Source organism: Thermobia domestica, chromosome 3 (genome assembly GCF_964235325.1).
Source record: "Thermobia domestica chromosome 3, izTheDome1.hap1.1, whole genome shotgun sequence".
In the NCBI taxonomy this organism is placed as follows: Eukaryota; Metazoa; Arthropoda; class Insecta; order Zygentoma; family Lepismatidae; genus Thermobia; species Thermobia domestica.
This window is the reverse complement of record NC_137456.1, coordinates 243,567,264-243,590,073: the sequence shown is the minus strand read 5'-3', so window position 1 is coordinate 243,590,073 and position 22,810 is coordinate 243,567,264. Positions and strand designations below refer to the sequence as shown.

At 35.5% G+C, this 22,810-nt stretch overlaps 1 protein-coding gene across 2 annotated transcripts in view; it reads left to right on the top strand.

Moving 5' to 3' along the window:
- Ctr9 (RNA polymerase-associated protein Ctr9) overlaps positions 1-22,810 on the top strand; it is a 95,205-nt gene that overhangs the window by 54,204 nt on the left and 18,191 nt on the right. Inside the window, exons 17-23 of one of the 2 annotated variants that reach the window (XM_081752260.1) lie at positions 311-540; positions 5,421-5,583; positions 6,626-6,768; positions 7,348-7,731; positions 13,822-13,941; positions 18,939-19,016; positions 21,725-21,807. In XM_081752260.1, coding sequence (XP_081608386.1) covers positions 311-540; positions 5,421-5,583; positions 6,626-6,768; positions 7,348-7,731; positions 13,822-13,941; positions 18,939-19,016; positions 21,725-21,807 — 1,201 coding nt within the window. The remainder of the gene's footprint in view (positions 1-310; positions 541-5,420; positions 5,584-6,625; positions 6,769-7,347; positions 7,732-13,821; positions 13,942-18,938; positions 19,017-21,724; positions 21,808-22,810) is intronic. The other variant, XM_081752261.1, reaches the window with a different exon arrangement.

The window sequence follows — 22,810 nt, the reverse complement described above, 5'->3', positions numbered from 1 at the left end:
CATAGAAAACATTGAAATTGAAAATATTTTAAGTACTGTAAATTATTTGAAATTAATTTATTTTTTCTATTTCGTGATTGCCCTGTGAATTGTAGTTTTACTTCTTTAACGAAGTATTTTTTCCCTTAATGTCCAATACTAGCAAATGAAAATGGAATATGTTACCAACTTCTTTATGGTCCTACCACATTGAATTGTTCTTATTCCTTTACCCTTTAACAACTCACCATACTTTACGTTATATTTTAAATATAATCTATTGCGAATGTTATGTAGTTGTATTTTATTTTTATTTTTTTTATTATTTTAGAAACTATTGGAAGAGAAGAGGAGACAGGAATTAGAGCAAATGCTGTTGAAACGAAAGGAATACAAAGAAAAAACAAAGAATGCCATCGCTTTCTTGGAGCTACCTGCCGAGAAAAAGAAGCCAAAAGGAAGAAAGCGTGACGATCAAATTGCTACTGATTCCGGTGGCAGCGACAGTGAAAATGTCGAACCATCACAGAAAAAGAAGAGAAAGAAGAAGGAAAGATCAGGGTAGGTTTTTTCTTTCTTTATTTATTTTTTACCTTTTCATCAGTTGACATTGAAAATAGCTATAGATAAGCTGTTTCTATATTCTTGACTTGCTGGAAAATGTTCTGCAGAATTGCATATAATGTGACAGTTACAAGTTGTGTTCAGGAATTAAACTAGTTGTAACGTTAGAACATGGACAGGATTTAACATCGTTTGATTAAGGACAGATAGTGGGAATCACAGAAAAGAAGCATTTCATTTCTGAAATGGCAAATGCTATTGAACTTGAGCAGATAAGCCTATATAGGCTTACTAAGAATATCTACATTCCAGATATACATTAAGTATGTTCTAGCACTAAATGGTCACAGAAATGAAAGAATGAACCACTGGCGAGTGACAAGAACAGTAAGTAATCATCCATCGTAGCAAAACACTGTATTCAAATTTCAAGTCAGTGGATTTCAGTTCATTAGTCAATTCTTTGTACGAAATTTAATGTTTTTTTTTTAGTAGTCGAGGAATACCGATATCATCGTTGATATCCTAACACCTTGTAAGGAGTCATGACTGGACCAAGGAATATTTATATTATACATTAACTGACTGGCGAAGTGTCGCCTTACTCTTGACTCATGCGATCAAACGACTTACTTTTGTGAAACAGCTATATCATGCAATAGGGTCATTCCTGCCAAAAAAATTTACAAGCTGGTGTGGTGTGTGCTCTGTTGGATCTTCAGAGAAACAGCAGTGAATCTGGAGTCTGCAGTGACAAATGCGGTTTCTTACCTAGTATTTGCACCGTACTTCCCATAGCAGTCGTGTTCTTTGTTGGGTTTGTTTTATACCAGCAGAGTATAGCATTATATTCTTGCGTTATAGTGGTGAAATATGACTGGTTCGGTGAATGTTATCCGAAATGCTTCGTACACTCTCCTAATCCGAATCTTACTCATAGGTGTCCGATACTTTGCAGATCTCGCCATTCGTTTTGGAATACGCTAGGATAAATATATCAAATTAATAATTCCCACACTTCATTTCATGGTTTCCACACTGATTTTCCAAGTGAAAATAGTAACTATTGGTTGTGAATCAGCGAAAAACATATATCGTGAAAAACCTACAATGGTAAATTATTGGACTAATATATATATAGAAAAAATTGGAAGCGAGTGCCGCACTCAAATCGTGTAAGATATTGCTTCCTAAAGACGACCAGTGCAAAACTTTCTGGAAAAAGACGAATGTAAACGATCAAGATCGCCAGATGAATAGCTGTTAAACACCTTTTCCTCCTTATTTGTTTGCTCATTTTATACTTTCTGTTTAATCTTTCTCCACGCAGCTTCTACCTATTGCCCTTATGAGATAGAAGTTACCACCTGATACTCCTGGTCAATATTTTCTGTTCTTTGTACACCACGTAGATTAGAATTGTTTTATTATTATGTGAACCAGGGCGAGTGTTCATATAATGCGTACTAAGAGAGAAAGTCAAATGAAAACCTTAAAAATGTGCTAAAATTGAGAAATAACATCCGATTGTTCTAAAATTTGCAATAATGACCATTTTAAAACGTTCCTAGTGTCCCTCGTACCAATGTAAGTAAAGAAAAATATAACTCAATTTCGGCCAAAAAGTGACTTGGCATAGTTTACCTCTCAGCCCCAGATTTGTTGCCATATCGTACGATACATTCAACAGTTTATTTCGCTTTAAAATATACTTACTTATGTGATAATCCTAATTCATGCACAGCCTGTAATACAGTCTCCAAAGTAGATTTTTCGTCCTTAAGTATATGAGTTGCTAATCTTTGTAGGATCAAGGCAATGTTGTACAGTATCACCGTGTCCTGAGGAGCAACTCTTCGAGCCTACAAAAGTAAACAACCTCTCTAATATAAAATTAAATTTTAGAAGTTGGAATCATACAAGTGGAATCATACACAAGGGTTGGATAATAGTGTGAAAATGGCAGCACAAGTGACAACATGGACCAGAAAAGGAACATTGCTCTGTTGTTCGTTTCTCAGTAGCAAGGAATTAAACGTATAGCAGAACAAATGGTACAGTATGGTGATGGATATCTATCACTGCAGCTTGTGTACGAATAAACCAGTAAATTTCGAAACTATGACTTATAATAAGTTTCTCCTCTTCGGAGCATGTTGTAAATAATGCTGTCTCCTGTTAGGGTTTTCATACTATGCCTATTTCTGTTGCAAACTTCAGGACAATCACACACTGTTTGTAAATTTTAGTGCATTTTTAATTTTTTTTTATTCGACAGCTTCGTACATAAGTAAACCTTTTTCTTTTAGATATAAAAGAGATTACCTTGTATTCGGGGAAGTTAATCCGTCAAATCCGTGTTTCGATGCTAGCTTTCATCTTTAGCAATGACTATTCGCTGCTAAACTGAAAATATACAAGCACTTTCCTGGCCTCTTTTGGAATCCTTGGGAAAGAAGTAGTAAATGAAATCCTCACTTCATCTATCCCTCTTGCAGGCTTTCCAATGCTCCCATATTTCCTAGTTTTCCTATATGTTTACATCTCTTCCTATGAACTCCTATATTTCTTATATTTTAATGAAACCTCGTACATGTTTGTGGCATTGCTACTTCTACTTGTGAAAATAACATAAGGAAATAAGGTGTGGGTTTTTGGAGGGCCTTTTGTCTCCACGGTAGAGTGATTGAACGGACACTCTTCTGTGTTTCGTCTTTTCCTGCTTATTGTCTAAAGATAATTACACCAAACAATATACAGTTAGCTCAAAAAGCATTCATACAGCTACAAAATGGAACAAAAAATAAAACTTGTTTCGTCATATTCATTAAAAAGTTCTATGGAGTAGTGATTTTAAAGACTTATTTAATTTATTTAGATGTATGAATACTTACACATAGTGAAATTTTACCTTAAAAGCGCCAGCTACAGAATGTTTATATTTTAGATTTTATTTTACATTTCAGATAGTTGTTCCGGGAAGGGTGCAACGGTATTTCTGCGTCTTCCGCGTAACGTTTTCAACTTCGTCTGTATTACATTGTCATTTCTGCGTTTTAATTCCATTGGCGTTTTTGGGAGACAGTTACCCATTTAGTTATATTTAGAGTAGAATATATATTCATATAACAATTGGTTTAATTTCCATGTATTTTGTTTTATTTCTATCTATTGGATAATTGAAAATGTTCCTTTTTTTACAGCTTCACGAAACCTCCTATATTTTTTCGTCGTGATTTTCTATATTTTTTCTTAGCATTGGAAAGCCTGCTCTTGTAATGTGCTAGGAAGAAACAAAATAATCCAATACATATCGTGAAGCGAGGATTTCATTTAGTTTTTCTTCCTTTGCGTTATCTTTTGGAATAGCATTTAGTATTCTTAAGGTTAGGTCAAACAGTCGGATTATTTTTGGTGTATTGTACCTTCTTCCTTCTTTTGGTATCACTTGAGAATTACTTTGTTATGTGTTGCTTTCCTAATTTTATTTTATCCAAATACATTTTCTTTGGCCTGAAGTATTATAGTAAAGGGAGCTGATTGCTTGTGTACTCAAAATATGTGAATTTTTCGTAGGTTGTATTTATACTTCATCATTTGAAGGGTAAGGGGAAAAAACAAGGAATGTCCATGTGTGTGCTTTAACGGGTACTTTGTCCTATCTATTGGTGACTCTTGGTACTATTTGACTGTATATGCCATGCATGAGTAGACGTAGAAATGTCCATGTAAAAGGGGCAAAAGATTTGGCTGACCCTATTCATTTTATACGCGGTTTCAATATTAAAACGCCGTTTTCTCGAAAATCCAGTTCCTTCTTTTTTCTTTTTTTTTTTTTTTTCCTTGCCCTTCGTTTTCTTGTGATACTATAGTTTCCGTGCATTTAAGATAGTACAGAAGAAAGATAGAAACTTGCATACTTACTGGATAAATGTACAGGCATAATAGTATCAGATTTATTATTAACATTTTATTATAGAGGCACAAGTTTTTCGCAATGCGTGATAAAACAAAATGAATCAGAATTAAGTAATTTTCAGTTTCTTGACGTTTTATGATATTCTTCGTGTATTTTCATTGGTTTCCGTTGTGCGATTAAACGCGAAATTGGCAGTTTTGTGCGAAATTTTATATATTTTTTCATTAATTTCAAACGCCAGTTTTCCCCAGACCAAACTGTAGAACGTGGTATATGAACGGTGCATTTTGGGTGATTCGGACATGGTTATAGAGAACATCTTTCGCTTTAGCTGTCACCATCGCAGCTGGATGGGGAGGAGTCGTTTTAATTAGCTAGTCAATGTCATGGACTGGTGGTAAGTGACAAACGTACAGTAATGAAGCAGAAAAATGTGGAAACATGTAACATCCATATGTTTAATACTTAAATGTAACTTCTGTTTTTTCAGAAGATAGCAAAACTTTCCTACTCATAGTAAGTTTAGTTATTAATTTTCCTTCAGTTTGATTAAAAATATATATAATTTTCTATAAGTGAAATTTATACTGTGAAGTGAAATATTCAGTGCATTTTGTTTTCAGGTAATTAATGGTTTATTTCTGTAGTGATCTATGAATAAAAGGAACAATTATAAAAATATCAATGAATATCTTTTCCACAAGAGCTACAAAATGCGAAATATGAAAAACGAAACGCGAAATTTTTAAATTCTTAGTGCGAAAAACTCGTGTCCCTAATTATAATGTAAGTTTTCTTTGAGGTAGAAAGAACATTAATTCCACTATATTACTGACAGTTGTATTTAGATTGAACCATTCGTATTTAAGATAAATGAATATATAAATAGAGTAGCCATTTTGCCGACAACTGTACTGTCTTCACAATTGGTAGTTCTATGTAATTTTCTTTGTTGTAGTTCCGAGGGCGAAGGGAGAAAGAAAGGACGAGGCAGAAAGAGAGAACCAGGCGAGAAAGGTGGCGGCGGTCGAAGAGGAAGGAAAAAAAGACAGCGAGATGTTGTGTCTGGCTCCGAGTCAGATTCAGACCGACCGAAAACGAAGAGAAAGTCCAAACAAAAGGTGTGAATAATTATATGGGAAAGTGAAGCAAAAAGTGTGTAAGATAAAGTAATAGAATTTCGTTGGATAAAGGAAAATTTCACCTTACAATTTCAACAGCTGTGTACAGCTCTCATTTTCAAGGATAAAAAGTCATAGAAAGTAGATTTAAATACATAGATATGTGTATTTGTCGATATTTTAATATGTTACGGAATAAATTGTAAGCCAACAACACTGAGTGAATACGGGAATGTGTTTCGGCCGAAGGAGAAATGTTGCCAACTATTATTATTATTATTATTATTATTATTATTATTATTATTATTATTATTTGGTAGTAAAAACATTAAGGAATACGCTCTTATTTGTTTATTAATACTAATTCCAGTTTCCTTTCGACAGTGTGTTGATTCTTCAGTTCATTGTATTCAATGTACTTTATAACGTATTGCTTTTCTTACATATAATCTAAACTTACTTCTGTAAATGTACTTATTATTATTTTGTCTTTTTATATTTCAAAATGATAGGTGCGTTTAGCTTTAAAATTATCGATTGAAATTTTCTCCTGCTCGGCGTGATTGTGTATTTTCGATATTGAGTGAAATAGTGTATGAAAATGCGCTATTAGCCTGTGACCGAAAACCTGAAAGTTGCTATGCGCTTCCACGAAGTTTAAACATCGTATCATGAATTGTATAAAGGATATCAGGTCCCCGTTAGCAAATTAAAACTTAATGAAAATTGCAAAACTTTTGAACAATTTGAACTCATGTCCTTAATTCATATTCTCTGTTCAATTGCGATACTAAGAATAGAAGACGCTTGTTGTTTTTTTTTTTAGTGTTAAATATAGCTTAAACACGTGGATGTAGTACATTGTACTAGATTGAATATTACGTACTATAACCATATAAGGTATTTGTGTTGTTAGTGTCCCGAATGCCGTAAGCATAGAAAATAATTGTTATATTGTGACATGAGTAATAGTTGTATTTCCATTAATAATGGTGGTCTCAGGATCAATGGATTGTTAATAAAAGATACCTTTACTTTACAGGAACCTAAAGGTCCTGGCAAAAAGAGAAAGCAGAACGAATCCGCAGGAATGTCAGCAAAGCAGAGGTTACGGGTGGTTTCAAAAGCAACAATATCAACAAGTGAATCTGATTCTGATGATAATAGGTTGAAAATTGCCAGTGGGTACGTACACTACAGAAAATGTCCCCCTAGAGTCATATTCTGTGTTAATTATTTAAACATTCAATAATCTTGTTATTCTTGCATTGGTTGAAAATGGAATCCTTGTCAGTTACATTTCAGACATTAAGATTATAACAAGTGACTCAAATTCATTCCAATAATGTGAACATATTTATTCAAAAGTGATTTCAATTTTATTATTATTATTATTATTATTATTATATATTGTGCAGCGTATTTTAAGTTGGTTGTACCAAAACACTGTAAACGTAAGTTTCGTAGACTGGACAGGACTTTAAAGAAAATAGCAGAAAAGTAACTGTAAATGCGATATTTTCCCATCCATATGAACATTTTAATGTGTATTCATTACGAAATTAACTGAAAAGTTTTTGGTCAGCAACAATGAGAGCTGGAATTAGGCACGAAATTCATTTAATTAAACTAATTTACCCTTGATTTCGTGTTCTTGAATCCATTCATGAAATGAAGAAGATGCTCTCAGAGCATGTTACTTTAACTAACAAATATAGATGTGATAAGCACACAATTCTTTAATGTTATTGTTTATATTTCTAGCGATAGTGGCAGTGAAAAGGAAACAAAAGGCAGGAAACGCCGCATTGCATCAGATTCTGGTAGCGGGTCAGATAGGAGATCACGTTCACGCTCAAGATCGGGATCTCGTAGTCGATCTGGAAGTAGATCTCGATCTCGTTCCAGAAGTAAATCCGGCTCCCGATCACGTTCAAGATCAAAGAGTAGATCGAGGTCAAGATCAGGCAGTGGATCCAGGTCAAGAAGTGGGTCAAGAGCTAGATCCAGATCGAAAAGTGGAAGTAGATCAAGGTCAGGATCTAGAAGCAGATCGCGATCAAGAAGCAAATCCCGTTCCAGATCCAGATCACGCAGTGGCTCAAGATCAAAATCACGCTCAAGAAGCAGAAGTGGATCAAGATCAAGGTAAGTAAATGTCTTCAATGTAGTTTGACAGATGCTTAATTTGGTCAAAATAGAATGTATACGTAGTCTGTCCAATAAGTACGCGAATTAATGTCATAAACACTGTATTTTAAAAAATTAGGGTACATCAATCTTATCCCCTTCAAAATACTCTCTATTTGTAGTAATACACTTGTCTCGCCTCCGTGTATATTGTTGAAAACACCCGTGGAAGTCTTCAGGAGTCAGGCTGTTTAGGTGCTGTGTCGTTTCACGTTTTATCGTCATCACATCATTCCAGTGCCCCCCCCCCCCGCCCCCCCAATGACCATTTCACATTTCGGAAACACAAATAAATCACAGGGGGCTAAGTCTAGTGGGAAAGAGGATGATCTAGCATTGTGATCAAATTGTGGGTCAGAAACTCGTGGACAGTCACTGATGAATGTTCAGGCGCATTGTCATGATGCAACAGCCATCCATCACTACCACACAAATTCGATCGCACTTAACACATACACTCCTCAAGCGCTGAAGAACTTCCACGTAAAAGGCACCAGTCACTGTTTGTCCTAGAGAAAGAAATTCATGTTGAACAACACCATGAATGTCAAAAAAACGAGCAGCATGACTTTGGTTTTTGGTTGACTTTTTCGACATTTTTTTCATTCGTGGTTCATCTTTTGCTTTCCATTCCTCGCTCTGTGATTTCAGTTCGATGTCGTACTCGATCGATCATGATTCGTCACCAGTGATGATCCTTTCAAGCAAACCGGAGGTTTGAACGGAGTTTTTCCAGTCGGTGCAGCATTCGGTCCTTCGTAGCTTTTGGTCAGGTGTTAGCAATTTTAGACAATTTTCACAACTCCAGATATTTTCTTAAAATCGTGTGCATAGATGATTTTCCTAAATTCAGTTGATCCGCAGTCATCTGAACAGTTAATCGACGATCGGAAAGCACAAGAGACCGCACACTTTCAATGTTGTCTTCAACACAAGAGGTCGACGCTTGTCTGGCCTTGCCTCATCCTTGCAGTCTTCACGGCCATCATGGAAACGCGTGATCCACTTCAAAACAGCTGATTTTTTTTTCAGTGCGTTATTTCTGTAAACAGCCCTCAACATTCCATGAATTTCCTAAGACTTTTCCCCAGTTTCACCAAAAATTTGATGTTGATTCATTGTTCCATCTCTTCATTAATATTCATCGTCGTCGACACCAACACAAACAGGACACTACAAAACTAATGCCACCTCTAGCTGTATACTCGCCTTGACAGTCTGACGGTTAATGCCGCTTTAGGGGTCACCTGCCAACACACAAGCAAGTGCGCATGGCCTAACTTCACCTCAAGGTCACCCTGCTAGCCCAGTTCGCGTATTTATTGGATGCACCACGTATAAAGAGCCTTTTATGGAGTGTAAAACTAATAGTTGAATCAATCGCAATGCTGCTCATTCTATCACTATAATTACGTATAAATTAAATAAAAATAAAATTTGACCAGAAGAAACACTTGCTATTATAATCTTTCTTACAGTTTGGACAATATATCAGACGAAAGAAATCATATATTGCCTAAATTGTAATCTATATAAACAAAAATGAAAATGACGTAATGACGTTTGTGACGTAATAACTCTTTAACCACCCGACCGATTTCGATCAGATTTTTCAACATAGATTAGTTTTTTTTATAATTTTTTTTTTTTTTTTTACTTTGTGCAACTTACGGGAGAGGGAGGAGGAGATGCATAAAATAATCGAAAATAACCGATATTAGTGTCGAATCTATAGTTTTCACTGAGATGAACATTAACACTTCCGATGCCGTTTAAATCCAAATTCAGCCTCACAAATTAGAGGAGATAGAGATACATAAAAATGATGGAAAATGGCCGATATTAGTGCCGGATCAATTGTTTTCGGGGTCGCTTAGATGAACAGTGACAATTTCGATGCCGTTTAATTCCAAATTCAGCCCACAATAGTAATATTTAACTGTTAATTATATAGATTACTTATTGGTTTCGGATTTTTCATTGTATTTTCTTTGTTTCTGTCGATTTGCGAGTGCTTCAGTAATAGTAAAAAGTGACTTACTAGTTTTTTCTTATTTTAACCCAGCGAAACGAATAATTGATGCTAGTACAGATTAATAATAGTAAGTGTTTGTTTTGGTCAAGTGTTATTCTTATTTAAGTGTGGAAATAAATGTGAGAAATTCGACGAGGAAAACAGCTGTCTGTTCCTGTAAAGTGCAACATGTGTTAAAGAAAAATCCCTAAGGAAAGTTCATTGGAAACGAATGTACTTTTTTTTTTTAAAAAAAAAATAACAATACAAAATAATGAAGGTTGAAAGATCATACAATTTTCTTATGTATTCAGGGTTCCCACTTATCCTGGAAAACCTGGAAATGTCCTTGAATTGATTTTGTCATGGAGACATTCTGGAAATGTCCTTGAAAATGCATTTCTGTTATTGAAATTTATAGAAATATTGAGTCAGATTTTTCGTGATTGTAATGAATATTTTAATTGATTGCTATTTTTGTTTACGCAGAAGAGCAAAAAACACGGACATCAAGGAATACAGAAGGCTAAATAATGAATTGAGGAGAGAAACAGACAAAGCCAAAGAAAAGTGCATGAACAGATATGTGAAAATAATGGAACTTCAACGGCGCGGCAGATATGATCTGATGTACCAGAAAGCTCAAGAATTAGGAGGGAAAGCTAACAAAAGTGTACGAACGTTCGGCGTCGAAGATCAAGAAGGTAATGTAACCACTGACCATCAAAGAATCTTTAGAAGTTGGGAGGAATACATAAAGGATCTGTATGATCAGAAGAACCACCCCAAAGATATTGCGATCGAAGAAGAGGAAGAGGTGGATGATGATGAAAAAGGACCGAGTATATTGAAAAGTGAAGTAGTACAAGCAATCAAAGACATGCGAAGGAGAAAGGCCACTGGAGAAGACGACATACCAGTAGATTTGCTCAAGGGATTAAGAGACAACGCAATGAAAGTACTGACTTCACTTACTAACTAGATCTACCTGAGTGGAGAATGGCCAAAGAATTTTCTTGATGTTACAATGATTGCATTGCCCAAGAAAAACCAAGCAAAGAAGTGCAGCGATCAGAGAACCATTAGTCTAATATCCCACACTGGAAAGATCATTGCACGCATACTGAATAGGCGGCTGGAAAGTAAGATAGATGAGAGGTTAGAAGAAGATCAATTTGGATTCCGGAAAGGAAAAGGCACCAGAGATGCTATTGGATTGATGAGAATTATATCAGAAAGAATTCTTGATGTAAAGGAAGAGTTGTGTTTGTTTTTCATCGACTGGCGAAAAGCTTTCGACTGAGTCAGTTGGACGAAACTTCTGAAAATACTTAAAGAAATCGGAGTCAACTGGAGAGATCGACGACTCATTCAAAACCTGTATACAGGACGAGTGAAGCTGCGCTTGAATGAAGGAGAAACCAATAGTGTGGAGATTGGAAGAGGAGTCAGACAAGTATGTAGTTTTTCGCCCCAATTATTCGACATTTACAGTGAATGTTTAATGAAGGAAGCATTAACGGGAATTGGAGATTTCAAGATTGGAGGGCAGATCATTAACAAGATCAGGTATGCAGATGATACGGTTATAATAGCTAAAACCGAAGGAGGACTACAGGAGATGATTGACAAAATAGTTGACACTGGAAAACTGTATAGAATGGAAATTAACATAGAAAAGTCGAAAGTCATGAGAATATCCCGTGGAAATACGCCCTTACGGATCAGAGTAGAACAAAGAGAACTTGAAGAGGTCGATAATTTCAAGTACCGGGGAAGTATTTTGACGAGAGACGCTTACTGCACCAAAGAGATCAGGTTAAGAATTGCCATAGCTAAAGAAGCATTCAACTAGAAAAGATCACTCTTAAGTAGCATGCTCAATATTGGACTTAAGAAGAAGTTGGTCAAGTGCTATATATGGAGCATTGGGCTGTATGATTCAGAGACTTGGACATTACGGAAGTTAGAGAGGAAATATTTGGAGAGCTTCGATATGTGGTGTTGGAGGAAGATGGAGAAGATAAAATGGACAGAGAGAGCAACAAACGAAGATCTTTTAAAACGGATAGAAGAAAAGAGGACACATTCTGCGAAGAAATTGTCTTCTTCACACCGCTATAGAAGGGAAGATGGAAAAGAAGCGAGGAATAGGAAGAAGAAGAACACACTGATCGATGATTTGAAAGATAGAAGAAAATATTGGGAGTTAAAAGAGGAAGCTGAAGATCGACAAAAGTGAAAGAAACATTTCCAGGCCAAAATCTAAAATTGAAAAAAGAAGAAAGAAAAAAAGGAAAGAAAGAAAGAGAAAAAAAAAGAAAAATCCCCATTTGTCCAGGACCTGCCGGAAGGCAGAAATAATAATAATTCTTGTTTTTGTGTTGAATAATAATTTGACGTGATGCTGCATGTGTGGGTGGTTGGTGGGTTTTCTATCTCCCAACAGGGTGGTTGGCTGGGATAACTTCTTCTTTCATCCACTAGTCTGTCAACCCATTCTTGGATACTGTCTTCACTAGCACTATCCTCCAGAAACTGTGCTTTGTACGACCAGTATCAACCCTGCATAATCAGTCTATTTTCGCAACAGTACTTACTCTTCAATAAAATTTCATATGAATGCTATTTGTGACAAGGTCTTATCCAGGTGAAACTCAATTTCTAATTGTTTGTAAATTTGTTCGGTGCACAATTAAAATGTCATGTAGAAAGACTAAAACTACATGGGCTGGATGTGGGTGTATCGGTAGGGTTGCCATATGTCCGTATTTTGTACGGACTGTTTGTATTTTTGGGTCCGTGTCCGTACTGTACAAAGCATGAAATACAAAAATGCCCGTATTTGACAGTTTTGGAGCTGCCTGAAAGTTTCCGAGTCGGGAATCGCTGAAATCTTGGGCGAAAAGAATTGTGTTTTCATCATATAGGTATAGGGTAATTTATATTTTGGTAACTATTAATAACGTAGGTTATATTTTTAAGAACTGTCTCATTTTTCCATTCCAGGGTTCTTTTGGTTAGATTTGATATATAATCTAATGGCATGATTTATTATATTCGTGTTAATGAAAAAATAAATAAATAAGTAAATAAAACATTAATTTCCAGTATGGTGGACAAACATCGTGTGCGTGGGTTTTCTCGGGGTACTCCCGTTTCCTCCCACTTTCTTCATTCCACCATTTCATTCATCACTCATCATCACCGTCTCCATTAGCCTAACCGGCATAACCGTGGGACGTAAAACTCAAAAATTTCATTTCATTTCATTAATTTCTAGTAGTGTTTTAAGTATTACAGTAAACAATTGTGTGATACCGATAACATAAAAAGGTGATTTTTAGGTAAGAAATTTTAAAATATTTGTTCTGTGTTTGGGCACCATATTTTTGATGGGTCGTAATTTAAAATTTGTCCGTATTCTGGATCAAAAAATTATGGCAACCCTATGTATCGTTTGGCTATAAGGGGAGTTGGGAGGCCACCGAAAAAAAACAGCAAATTATGCTCCTCTTTGTGTATTTAAATATCGTGTATCAACCCCTTGCCATATTTTGACGCGCTGGACGCGTTGCTTTTCACTTTTCACTTCCGTATTTTGACGCGTGTCACGCGTTCCGATGTTTGAGCGGCTGTATCCCTCTTGCTGTCAATAGAAGGCAGAAGCTTACAGGTTTCCTGTGCTTTGTGAACATCTGTTAGTTTAAGTAAGCGCCAGAAGAGGCATGGATGTTTACAGCAATGCAAAAAAAAAAAAAAAAAAAAAAAAAAAAAAAAAAAAAAAAAAATCGAAAGAAGTCATATGTGAAGGGGTTAATACTGTACTTGCATTAATATTCACTGTATAAGCTACCGCACTTGTCATTTCACTGTTGTGAGTTTTGAACCTACAGTTGCAATCCTGTTATCTTCCCGTGTCGAAGTCCTGGAAAATTGATGATTTGTCCTGGAAATGTCCTGGATTTTTTTGGGGGGAAAGAGAGTAGGAACCGTGAATGTATTGAAGTACACACATAATATTTTTGTTTTAGATCGGCATCACGTTCACGAAGCAGGTCACGATCTCGTTCTGGTTCTCGAAGCGGTTCAGGATCTCGTAAATCTCGATCAAGATCAAGAAGTGGCTCGAGGTCAGGTTCAGCCAAATCTAGGTAAGCTTCTCTTAAATTTATGTGGAACATTCAACGAGAAAATTTTTCAATGTATGAAACGGTTCTGAAATTCAGTTTAATTAAAAGTATTAATATTGAAGAAACCTCTTTTCTTCCCTTTTGTTTCTCAAGTTTGTATTGACGTTAAACTTGAATCAACTAACCAATTATATAATACTGTGTGGTCGGTATCCATGTACTCGTTTTTCATTTACGGTGTTTAAAGTACGTGATAGATCCTATTGTATCTAATATATCAACATACTATTTCCATTTATCACATTTTCCTCGTCAACTATCCATTCGATTTTAGTGTTATATTTATGTTTCTCCTTGGATTTAATTTCACCTATTCATAACTTTTGCTCTTCCTAATTCCCTAATCTCCTTTTTAATATACTTCCGTGGTTTACTGGTTTCCCTTCTTAACTATTATTCAGCTTTCTGCACCACTATCCAGGTTTCGTATCGTGCTTTCCACATTTACTTCAGTGGTCCGTGGCTTCTTAGCCTTTTACTGATCTTGTATTTTGTTTCTTCTGAAGCTGCACGGTAAGCTGCACCCAGCGTTTGTTGGTCTCTGTTTCTGGCCTGAATGCATAAACTTTCCTGAATCTTTGATTTTTCTGATCCTAAAATATACAAAGAAAGCTTTAAAATTGTAATTGCATAAAAAAATGACACAGTAATAGACAAATAAAATCATTCGTTCGTGCAGTAAAGCCAGAGGTAATATATTGATGTCTGATCATGTTTTTGCTTATTGGAGTTAAAGATTCCTTGTGAACACGGAGACTTATTTTGCGCATCAAAAATAAAAGAAAAATAATCATAATCGAATTCTAATAAAGTAAATACCGTAGTACTTCCCTTGCCATACTCAGAAATTTTGTTGCGGGGGGATTCAAAGTCTAAAATCTGGACTGTTGGACCACCCTTAGATGCACCGCTGCTCTAGTTTCTTCCTAACCCTTTCGTGGCAATTAAAGAATTGATCTTTAATGGTAGTCTTTTCTTCCGTCCATTCCATGTTTCTTTGTACTATATTTTGTAATACAGTTTCTTCGGAATACAGTTTCTTCTTTACAGTATGTTAACCAAAATATTTGTTGAATAACTTCAGATTTTATTATACTTTCTTCTATGTTGTTCTCTATATACAGTCATATGGAAATTCCTATTCTCCACACGAAATATTGGCTATTTTTGTCTTTTTTTTTTTTTTTTTTTTTTAATCGTTCATTCAAGGATTCACTTATGGAACAGGACTTCCAAGAACCACAATAAAAGTGGTTGTTGATTTGCGAAGGGTCGGACCTGGTCCCCTTTCTTATCGGAGAAAGTCCCGTATCGTTCAGAATTGTTTTACATAGGTTACAGGAAAGAAAGAAATTAATATGTATAAGCAAGAAGCTTACTTCACGCAATAATTTACTACAGTGTGACTCCTGTCGAGGGCGGGAGTGCGGCGCAAAAACATCGGCAAGTTGACGGCCAATCCAGTTTGGGTTCGTAAGCAAGTAGGTAGTAAACAAAGTAAATAGTGTTTAACATTCCTGTCTTCTTATTTTAAAAATATTTTTAGATAGTATTCCATTTGGAACTGCAACTAGAATACATAAATACTTTTAATAATAATAACAAATTGAATTCATTGTGATTAAAATTGAATAAAACTCGCTGTTAGCCGAGACAGACTACCGGTTATTATCGGCAAATGCTGTACGCATTTCGTGAGAGTGCAATAATGGATATATTCACAGATCCTAATCGAAATACACAATTCCAGTGTGAAACAATATATTTCCCAATGATTCTAGTTTTATTGCTCTTCTTTGGAATGCATTTGCGATGTGTATATTAATTCCAAATATAATTTCAGTGCAGGCATTGTGTAGCGTATAAATTAACTGCCAATAAAACGAAAAAAAATAAAGATTCTTAAAATGTATTAGTTCATTAACTAATTTTAATTAAGAAAGACATTTTGTGTGTATAGACTGTTCGCTGTCCTCTTATAGTTTCAGAAACTCAAAGGCATGGTCCCTTTTCCCCAGAAACCACAAGACAGCATTCAAATAACGCCAGTGGACATTTCTCCCGCTGGCAAAACCGATCCATCAATGCTTTTGCGACGTTGCCTTATGTCTTTCCAAATTGTCAAGAAAGGATGGTCAGTGACTATTTTTCCTTCTTCCTTTTTCCCTTTTTTTCGGTCATATTTTTAAAAATCTTTTTCACAACACACTTTTCTTTTACTTTCCCATAACTCAGATAAAGTAAACATTTTCTGCGAAACTAGAGCAATGTAACACAACAAGCATAAACGTCTCTCGTGGACACTGATTAAATACTATAGCAGTAGAATAATAAGCGTTATATTAATAGTAATTATTGACTGTAGCTAAACCTACGAAATGTACTGTAATAGGCGCATTCTCCAATTTTGATAAACACTGAAGTCTGTTGTGTAACATAGATCGAATACTATTACCAATATAATAATAAATGCGTCTGATATAGTGGTGTTCACGAGTCGATCGAAAAATGGGGTTTCCTTGTCTAAATTTTATGTCACGTCACATCTCCTCTCTCTTCTCGAAGAATTTTTTTTCCTCTGGTTTCGATTATCGAAAAAGATGTCCTCGTCTCGTTTCAATTTGTAAATTCACATACATGACCTGATATATTTTTTTAAGATTTTCAAACTATGCTATGCACAAGTGTCGGAAGTCTTACAGAACGGGTTTGTCCGTCCCTTCGTCTGTCATCAGGTATCACAGCCAAATCAATAGGAGATATCGAGATGCGGATTTTGCAATCGATTCAGCGTTCCAGAAACAGGGTCTGTCTTCTCCATTAACCCTCTATTCAAACCAGAAGTAATTAAAGTTAATCATTTCGTATTTCAATATTTATCATTACAGAGCAAAAATGGTAATAGATAGTGTAAAGCATTTTTCTGCAATCGATTCATGGTCCCAAGAGTATAGACTATATATTTATTATCACAACCTGCAACACTCTATCGAAACCGGAACCAATTTACAGTACTTCTGGTTTCAATATTGATTTTCATAGAGCAAGAACTATAAAAGATATTGAGAAGCACTTTTTTTTTTTTTTTTTTTTTTTCAATCGATTCAACGTCCCAAAAATAGGTTCTATACCCTCCCTTACCCTCTATTCAAACTAGAAATGATCCAAATTAACGATTTTTGGTTTCAACATTTCGCCACAGAACAAAAACAGTAAGGAATAGCGAGAAATATTTTATGTATATGGACTCAGGAACAGGTTCTTTCTTTGATATTATTCCTCTGTTACAATCAGTAGTTATAAATGTAGCCGACTACTTTGAAGTTTTGAGTATTGTATTCGGATTGTTTGGAAGTATTACATAGTTTCAACTGTGAAACAACATTCACTTGTCTTAATTTCATCTAGAAGTTATTAGAATCCTTCAGCGTAAAGAGAGGTTCATGAAGGGAATGATATAACATTCAAACCATATTTATTATTGGAGTATATGGCATAATGACTTGCGTATCTTTAAAAAGTTGATAAATGTTCCACACTGTGTTCGTACAATCAATTTATCAATGTATGATTTTATGCTATGATTCATGTATCAATAAAACAAAGTGTGAGAACTAAGACTGAGATATACTAGAGTTGTCCGCCAGACTCGTGAAATTTATCGTCTCGCCTCGAATTTAAAAGATACTTCTTATCTCGGGGGCAACACTAGTCTAACACTGCAGATCCTAACAATAAATTACGCTTAATTAGCCGTGTAGGAAAGACGTAGAATTAAAGCAACACTAGGAGAAACTATAGACTACTGAAAACACATAAAATAAAAAAGTTTCAGCATTTGGCTAAAATATAAATTAGAAATGAACATCTGCGTGAATTCATGTCATAGAGCTTTTGTCGTAATTATAAAGGTTTATTTCCTGGTCTGCACAATTCCAATTGCTTGTTTCTTAAAGCCATTACGGATTCAGTAGTTAATTAAAAAAAATAATGTGTGTTCATTTAAAAACTACTTAGGCAATCTGTAGGACAAACGTAATACTTACCCTCGCTAACCAATTCTATATATATTAACAGTTTTGCATAATACAAAATTCTTAGGTATTATGTTTTTAATGTTTTATTTATTTATTTATTTATGTTTTAAAGAAAAAGATCTCTAGAAATAACACAGAAGGGAAAATGTGGCAACAACAGATCTGTCACCCTCATCGACTTCCCTTCGACCAGCCTTAAATAAGCCCTCATACTGCGTCTGGTGACATTTTCCACCACCCGTGGTGCGTCGGCATCGGACAGCAACTGTATACCAGGATAGCGAACGTACTTTACCACTTCTGATGTTATTTTAACGGGTTGCATCTCAGCCAGCTCCTATTGCACTGGCTGACAATGCGCTGCGCTCTCGGCCTCGAGCGGAAAGAAACTCACTGTATTTAGCATTTAACAGCAATAATTTATCTAGTTTGTTAGATTGGGGTTTAGCGTCCCTTTCAGCAGCGACTATAGGAAATGTGAACCTACAGATTAACTTGGGATCCAAACCACATGGACTCCCGTCGGGAATCGAACCTGGGTCTCCCGCGCTGAAGACTAGTATGATGACCGTATGGCCACGAGAGAGCTCTAGTTTTTTTTAGTTCTGATGGTGTATATACACTAACTGTTAACAAGTAATATATGAGTAAAGGACTTGCAAGAATAGAGCTGATCGACCGATATTCTTTGAGTGAGTCTCCACTGTATAAAAATGGAGGATTTCTTTTAAACACGACTCTCTCTAGTTGCCAATTTAGCGAAATTGAAAAAAGGGACCGGGGAAGAAACCTGTAACATTCGCCCACTCTTTAAATCTCATTGGGATTCTATTAGTTTAGACGTAATCCCATTTATTTTGTAACTGAGTGCTAGTTAATGTTCATTGTTTTAATGGTTATTTTAAAATATTTGTATTCCAGAAGTCCATCAGGCAGTAGAAGCAGGAGCAGGAGCAAGAGCAGAAGCAGAAGTAGATCAGGATCGAGGTCGAGAAGCAGGTAAGAGTATTATCTCGTGAATGTGTAATATCAAGGTTGCAATAGGTATTGATTTGATGCAACCTGGCTTCTATCAATGTTGCAAACTTAAAAAAAAAAAAAAAAAAAAAAAAAAAAAGTAGTTTTCATTTGAAATGCAATAAATAAAAACAAAATAAAATAAAATCAAGTAACTCCGAAGGGCTGATTCTGAATCGAATGGACTTTTGAATTGGACACGACCATCCGCAGAATACATTTTACCCTAAACACTAAAAGGTTACCGTAAGTTAATTGATATTGTTTTATGCCTATTCTTATATACATATTGTCACTTTAGCAGTAAGTAGAATAAGATTAGTGTGTTTACTAATACATACATATAAGAACCAGAAAAAGTAGGGAAATATGAAGAATTGTACAAGAAGGAAACAACATTAATTCGGAGGAAGGTCTTAGGAATAGTGAAATGACTTATCGAGGTCGCATACACAAGCTTCGGATATTCACTAGATTGAAGGAGAAAATATAGTAAATGAAAGTGTGAAAAAGGGTTTACAATTTTTCGAATGAATTTGGAAATGCTATTAAGGGTGTGGAAGAGAAAGGCAACCGGGTTAGATAATTTAGTTAAGTTCATTATTGATTTGAAGGGAAGGATTAGAAAGAATAATTTCAACTCTATATTGAAGTATTTGTGTGTAAAGTGAGTGACCGAAAGATTACTTGAAGACGATAATGATACCTTTGTTAAGAATCTAACTTAAAATGATGGGAAGACTGCATAATTATTGTTAGCGTACGCATCTTCGGCGCAGGAGACCTGATTCGAATCTCGGCGGAAGCGTATGTGGTTCGAATTCCATGTCTCTTATAGCCTCAGTGTCGAAAGGGGCGCGAAATTCTAATCCGTCCAAAGGGACACTAACCAAGGGGTTACATTGGTATGCAAAACTTAAAGACAGTTAGTTTTGCATACTTCGTCGCTTCTAAGTGGTATAGATTAGTGAAACATATAGAAAGTAGTGCTACAGTATGCTACAGGAAGCAACAGAAAGAAATACGTGATTAGAAGAGAAAAAATGGCACTTACACTGCACTAGTGGCATTACACTGGTTATAGAGGCAATAATTTACACTGAAAATACTGCGACTCGTGATGCAGTACTCATACAATGTATACAATGCATAAAAAAATCATTGTGTAGAAAAAACGTTTCCAAAAACTTGTGTAAGGCACTGTGAAAATGTGTGTTGATCACATGATGTCTTTTAAGTGTTTGCTATCAAATAATGTTTTGTTGTAGTGACCTAGAAAAATGAAAAAATAAGTAGATAATAAACGGGAGTTAAAAGGGTGGCTGTGAGGGGTGAAGGGAGACCATTAAAATAGAATTTAAAGATAAATAAACTGGTTAGTTGCTACGCTTACAATGTAGTGCATAATCATATAAACAGTGGTGGGAATTTGGGATATACTTCAAATAGGCGCTATTTTTCATGAATTATGCTAGAGCCTTTCTATTTCAAATGTGCCCCTGCTGGCGCTGCTGTCGATGTGTTTCCCCGTACCTTCCTCGAAAGAGGAGGGACAAGTTGCTGTTGCCGAGATCCCTCAATGGTTGGATACGGACAGGGTTACCACATTGAATTACTTCACGAGACTCCCCGTGTTGTCTTGTTAGCCATTTTAAGTAGCATACGATCATCACTCGCCAAGACCAAACGACTGAATGACAAATTGGCAACACAACCGAAGTCGTTCACCTCTTTCCCCAAAGCAAAGGGAAGGTTTCATCCGCAAGAGGGCGGCGGGGTGAAGTCGAAGTATGGTTCACATATTTTCCGAAGGCATACTTGAAATAGAAAGGCTCTAACTAAAATGATAACGACAGTTAGGGAAAAATCATAATTTGGCCAGAAAAACTCAGGGAATTTAATTAAATAAGTTCTGTAGACACCGTGTCTTACCATCCTTGCCATATATGCTTACTGTACTGTTCCGACACTGCGGCATTGGGCTTATAAACTTCCTTAAACATGTCAATTGTAGAGAATATTTTGAAAAATAATTTCAGAAATCACATACAGAGTCTTGTCTACAGTTTAAATGGCCCATGTATAGATATTATTCAGACTCAAAAAACTTCAAATGATATATTACTTGTTACCAGTTACGTTTACCTTTGAAACTTTGGAATTTTCCACACCTTCTCCTAATGATAAATAAGGTATTTTATGTTTTCTCAAAGACGTGCGTATCGTGTTAAAATGAATAATGTGAACCAGCTGGAAGCAAGAATGATTGAGGTGGTCGGCATTGTTATGCGAAACTTGCTCGACAGTCTGGTATGAAATTGATTATCGCGTGAACGCATGTCGTGCTGTGAATATGTGTCATACATAGAAACGTACTGATATTCAAACGGTTTCAACAGGTTGCCTTTCTGGTAGCACTGAATTTGTTTTTGCACTAAACAAACATTTGAGTTGCTAAACAACTAGGTGTATTATTCAGCCACCCCAAGTTGCCTAAACTCCACCATTGTTTCTCGAAAACTCTGCATTATGTCTGAAACATTAAATATAGATATAATATCACGAAAAATTTCATGTCTCACAGATCGAAGCCAAGGTAGCGAGTGATCAAATTAACAGTTTACTATTTCAACTTATTCTATTGTCGCATATTTGAATTAAAATGTTGTATCTATCATATTTTATTCCAGGTCTGGTTCGCGAAGATCAGGATCTGGGAGTGAAGCTGGATCAAAACAATCATCCCGAAATTCAAGTCCGGATAGAGGATCAGGTATGGATTGACAACGACCATCAGTCTGGAAAACAGTTCCTGTTGATCCGTTTCTCTCTCGTAGAAATGGTTAATTCTAAAGATAATGAAGTAGTTCCACTTAATCCAGGCTTACAAATGTAAAGCATGCAATCCATTTTTTGGTGCGGAAAGTTAACAAGAATTGCATGTTTTTCATTGTACATATAAGCCTAATTTGAAACTAATACAAAGTGTGATGAGAGCAATGATATATGTGTTCAATGGAACACAATAAGCATTTTATTATTGTCTTAAGGTTGTCTTATCTTCTATTTTGACCTTTGACGAATTTTTAAAATACTTTTATAGGATATGTGTCAATCTCGAGGCTGCACATGATACTCTAGAAATAACTTTCGATGCCATTTGCTTGATGACTTGCGTGAAATATAATATCTTGTATACGTGGTTGGAAGCTAAATAATCTTTTTGGTGGTTTCAGTCAGTATTTGTCAGTTGATAACTTATTTCCACATATTCTTAATTACATCCAACCAAAGAATATCGAAGTTCGGTATTTTTGTCTACTGTCCAGCTACTTACAGGTCATCATGTATACAAATATTTAAATCATTTTTTAAGCACTTCGTTTGTTTATATTCTTTATGTGTAAGTAAAAGTGAAATGTATTTCCACAATTAAAAAATAAAAGTGTTTCCACAAATAGATGTACCATGCTGTTCCTGATTTCTATGATACATTGTAGACACAGAGCTAAAGGAAAAGCATTTTAAGTGAGATGTTCGCAAATTTCTCTATTAGGTGATGCCTAGCACTGAAAGATATTATGAATTGAATTCCTTGTTCCTTCGTGTGCATTCGAATCATATTTGTTCCAGATAAGTAATTTACAGATTTATTGTGAGTTCATGTATCTTCCGTATTCTCTCCAAAAACTTAAGAGCAATGATCAGTGTTTTGCAATATAGACGTTATATGTGGTGCCTTCCATTTCAATTCAGGCAGAGCAGGTACCATCACC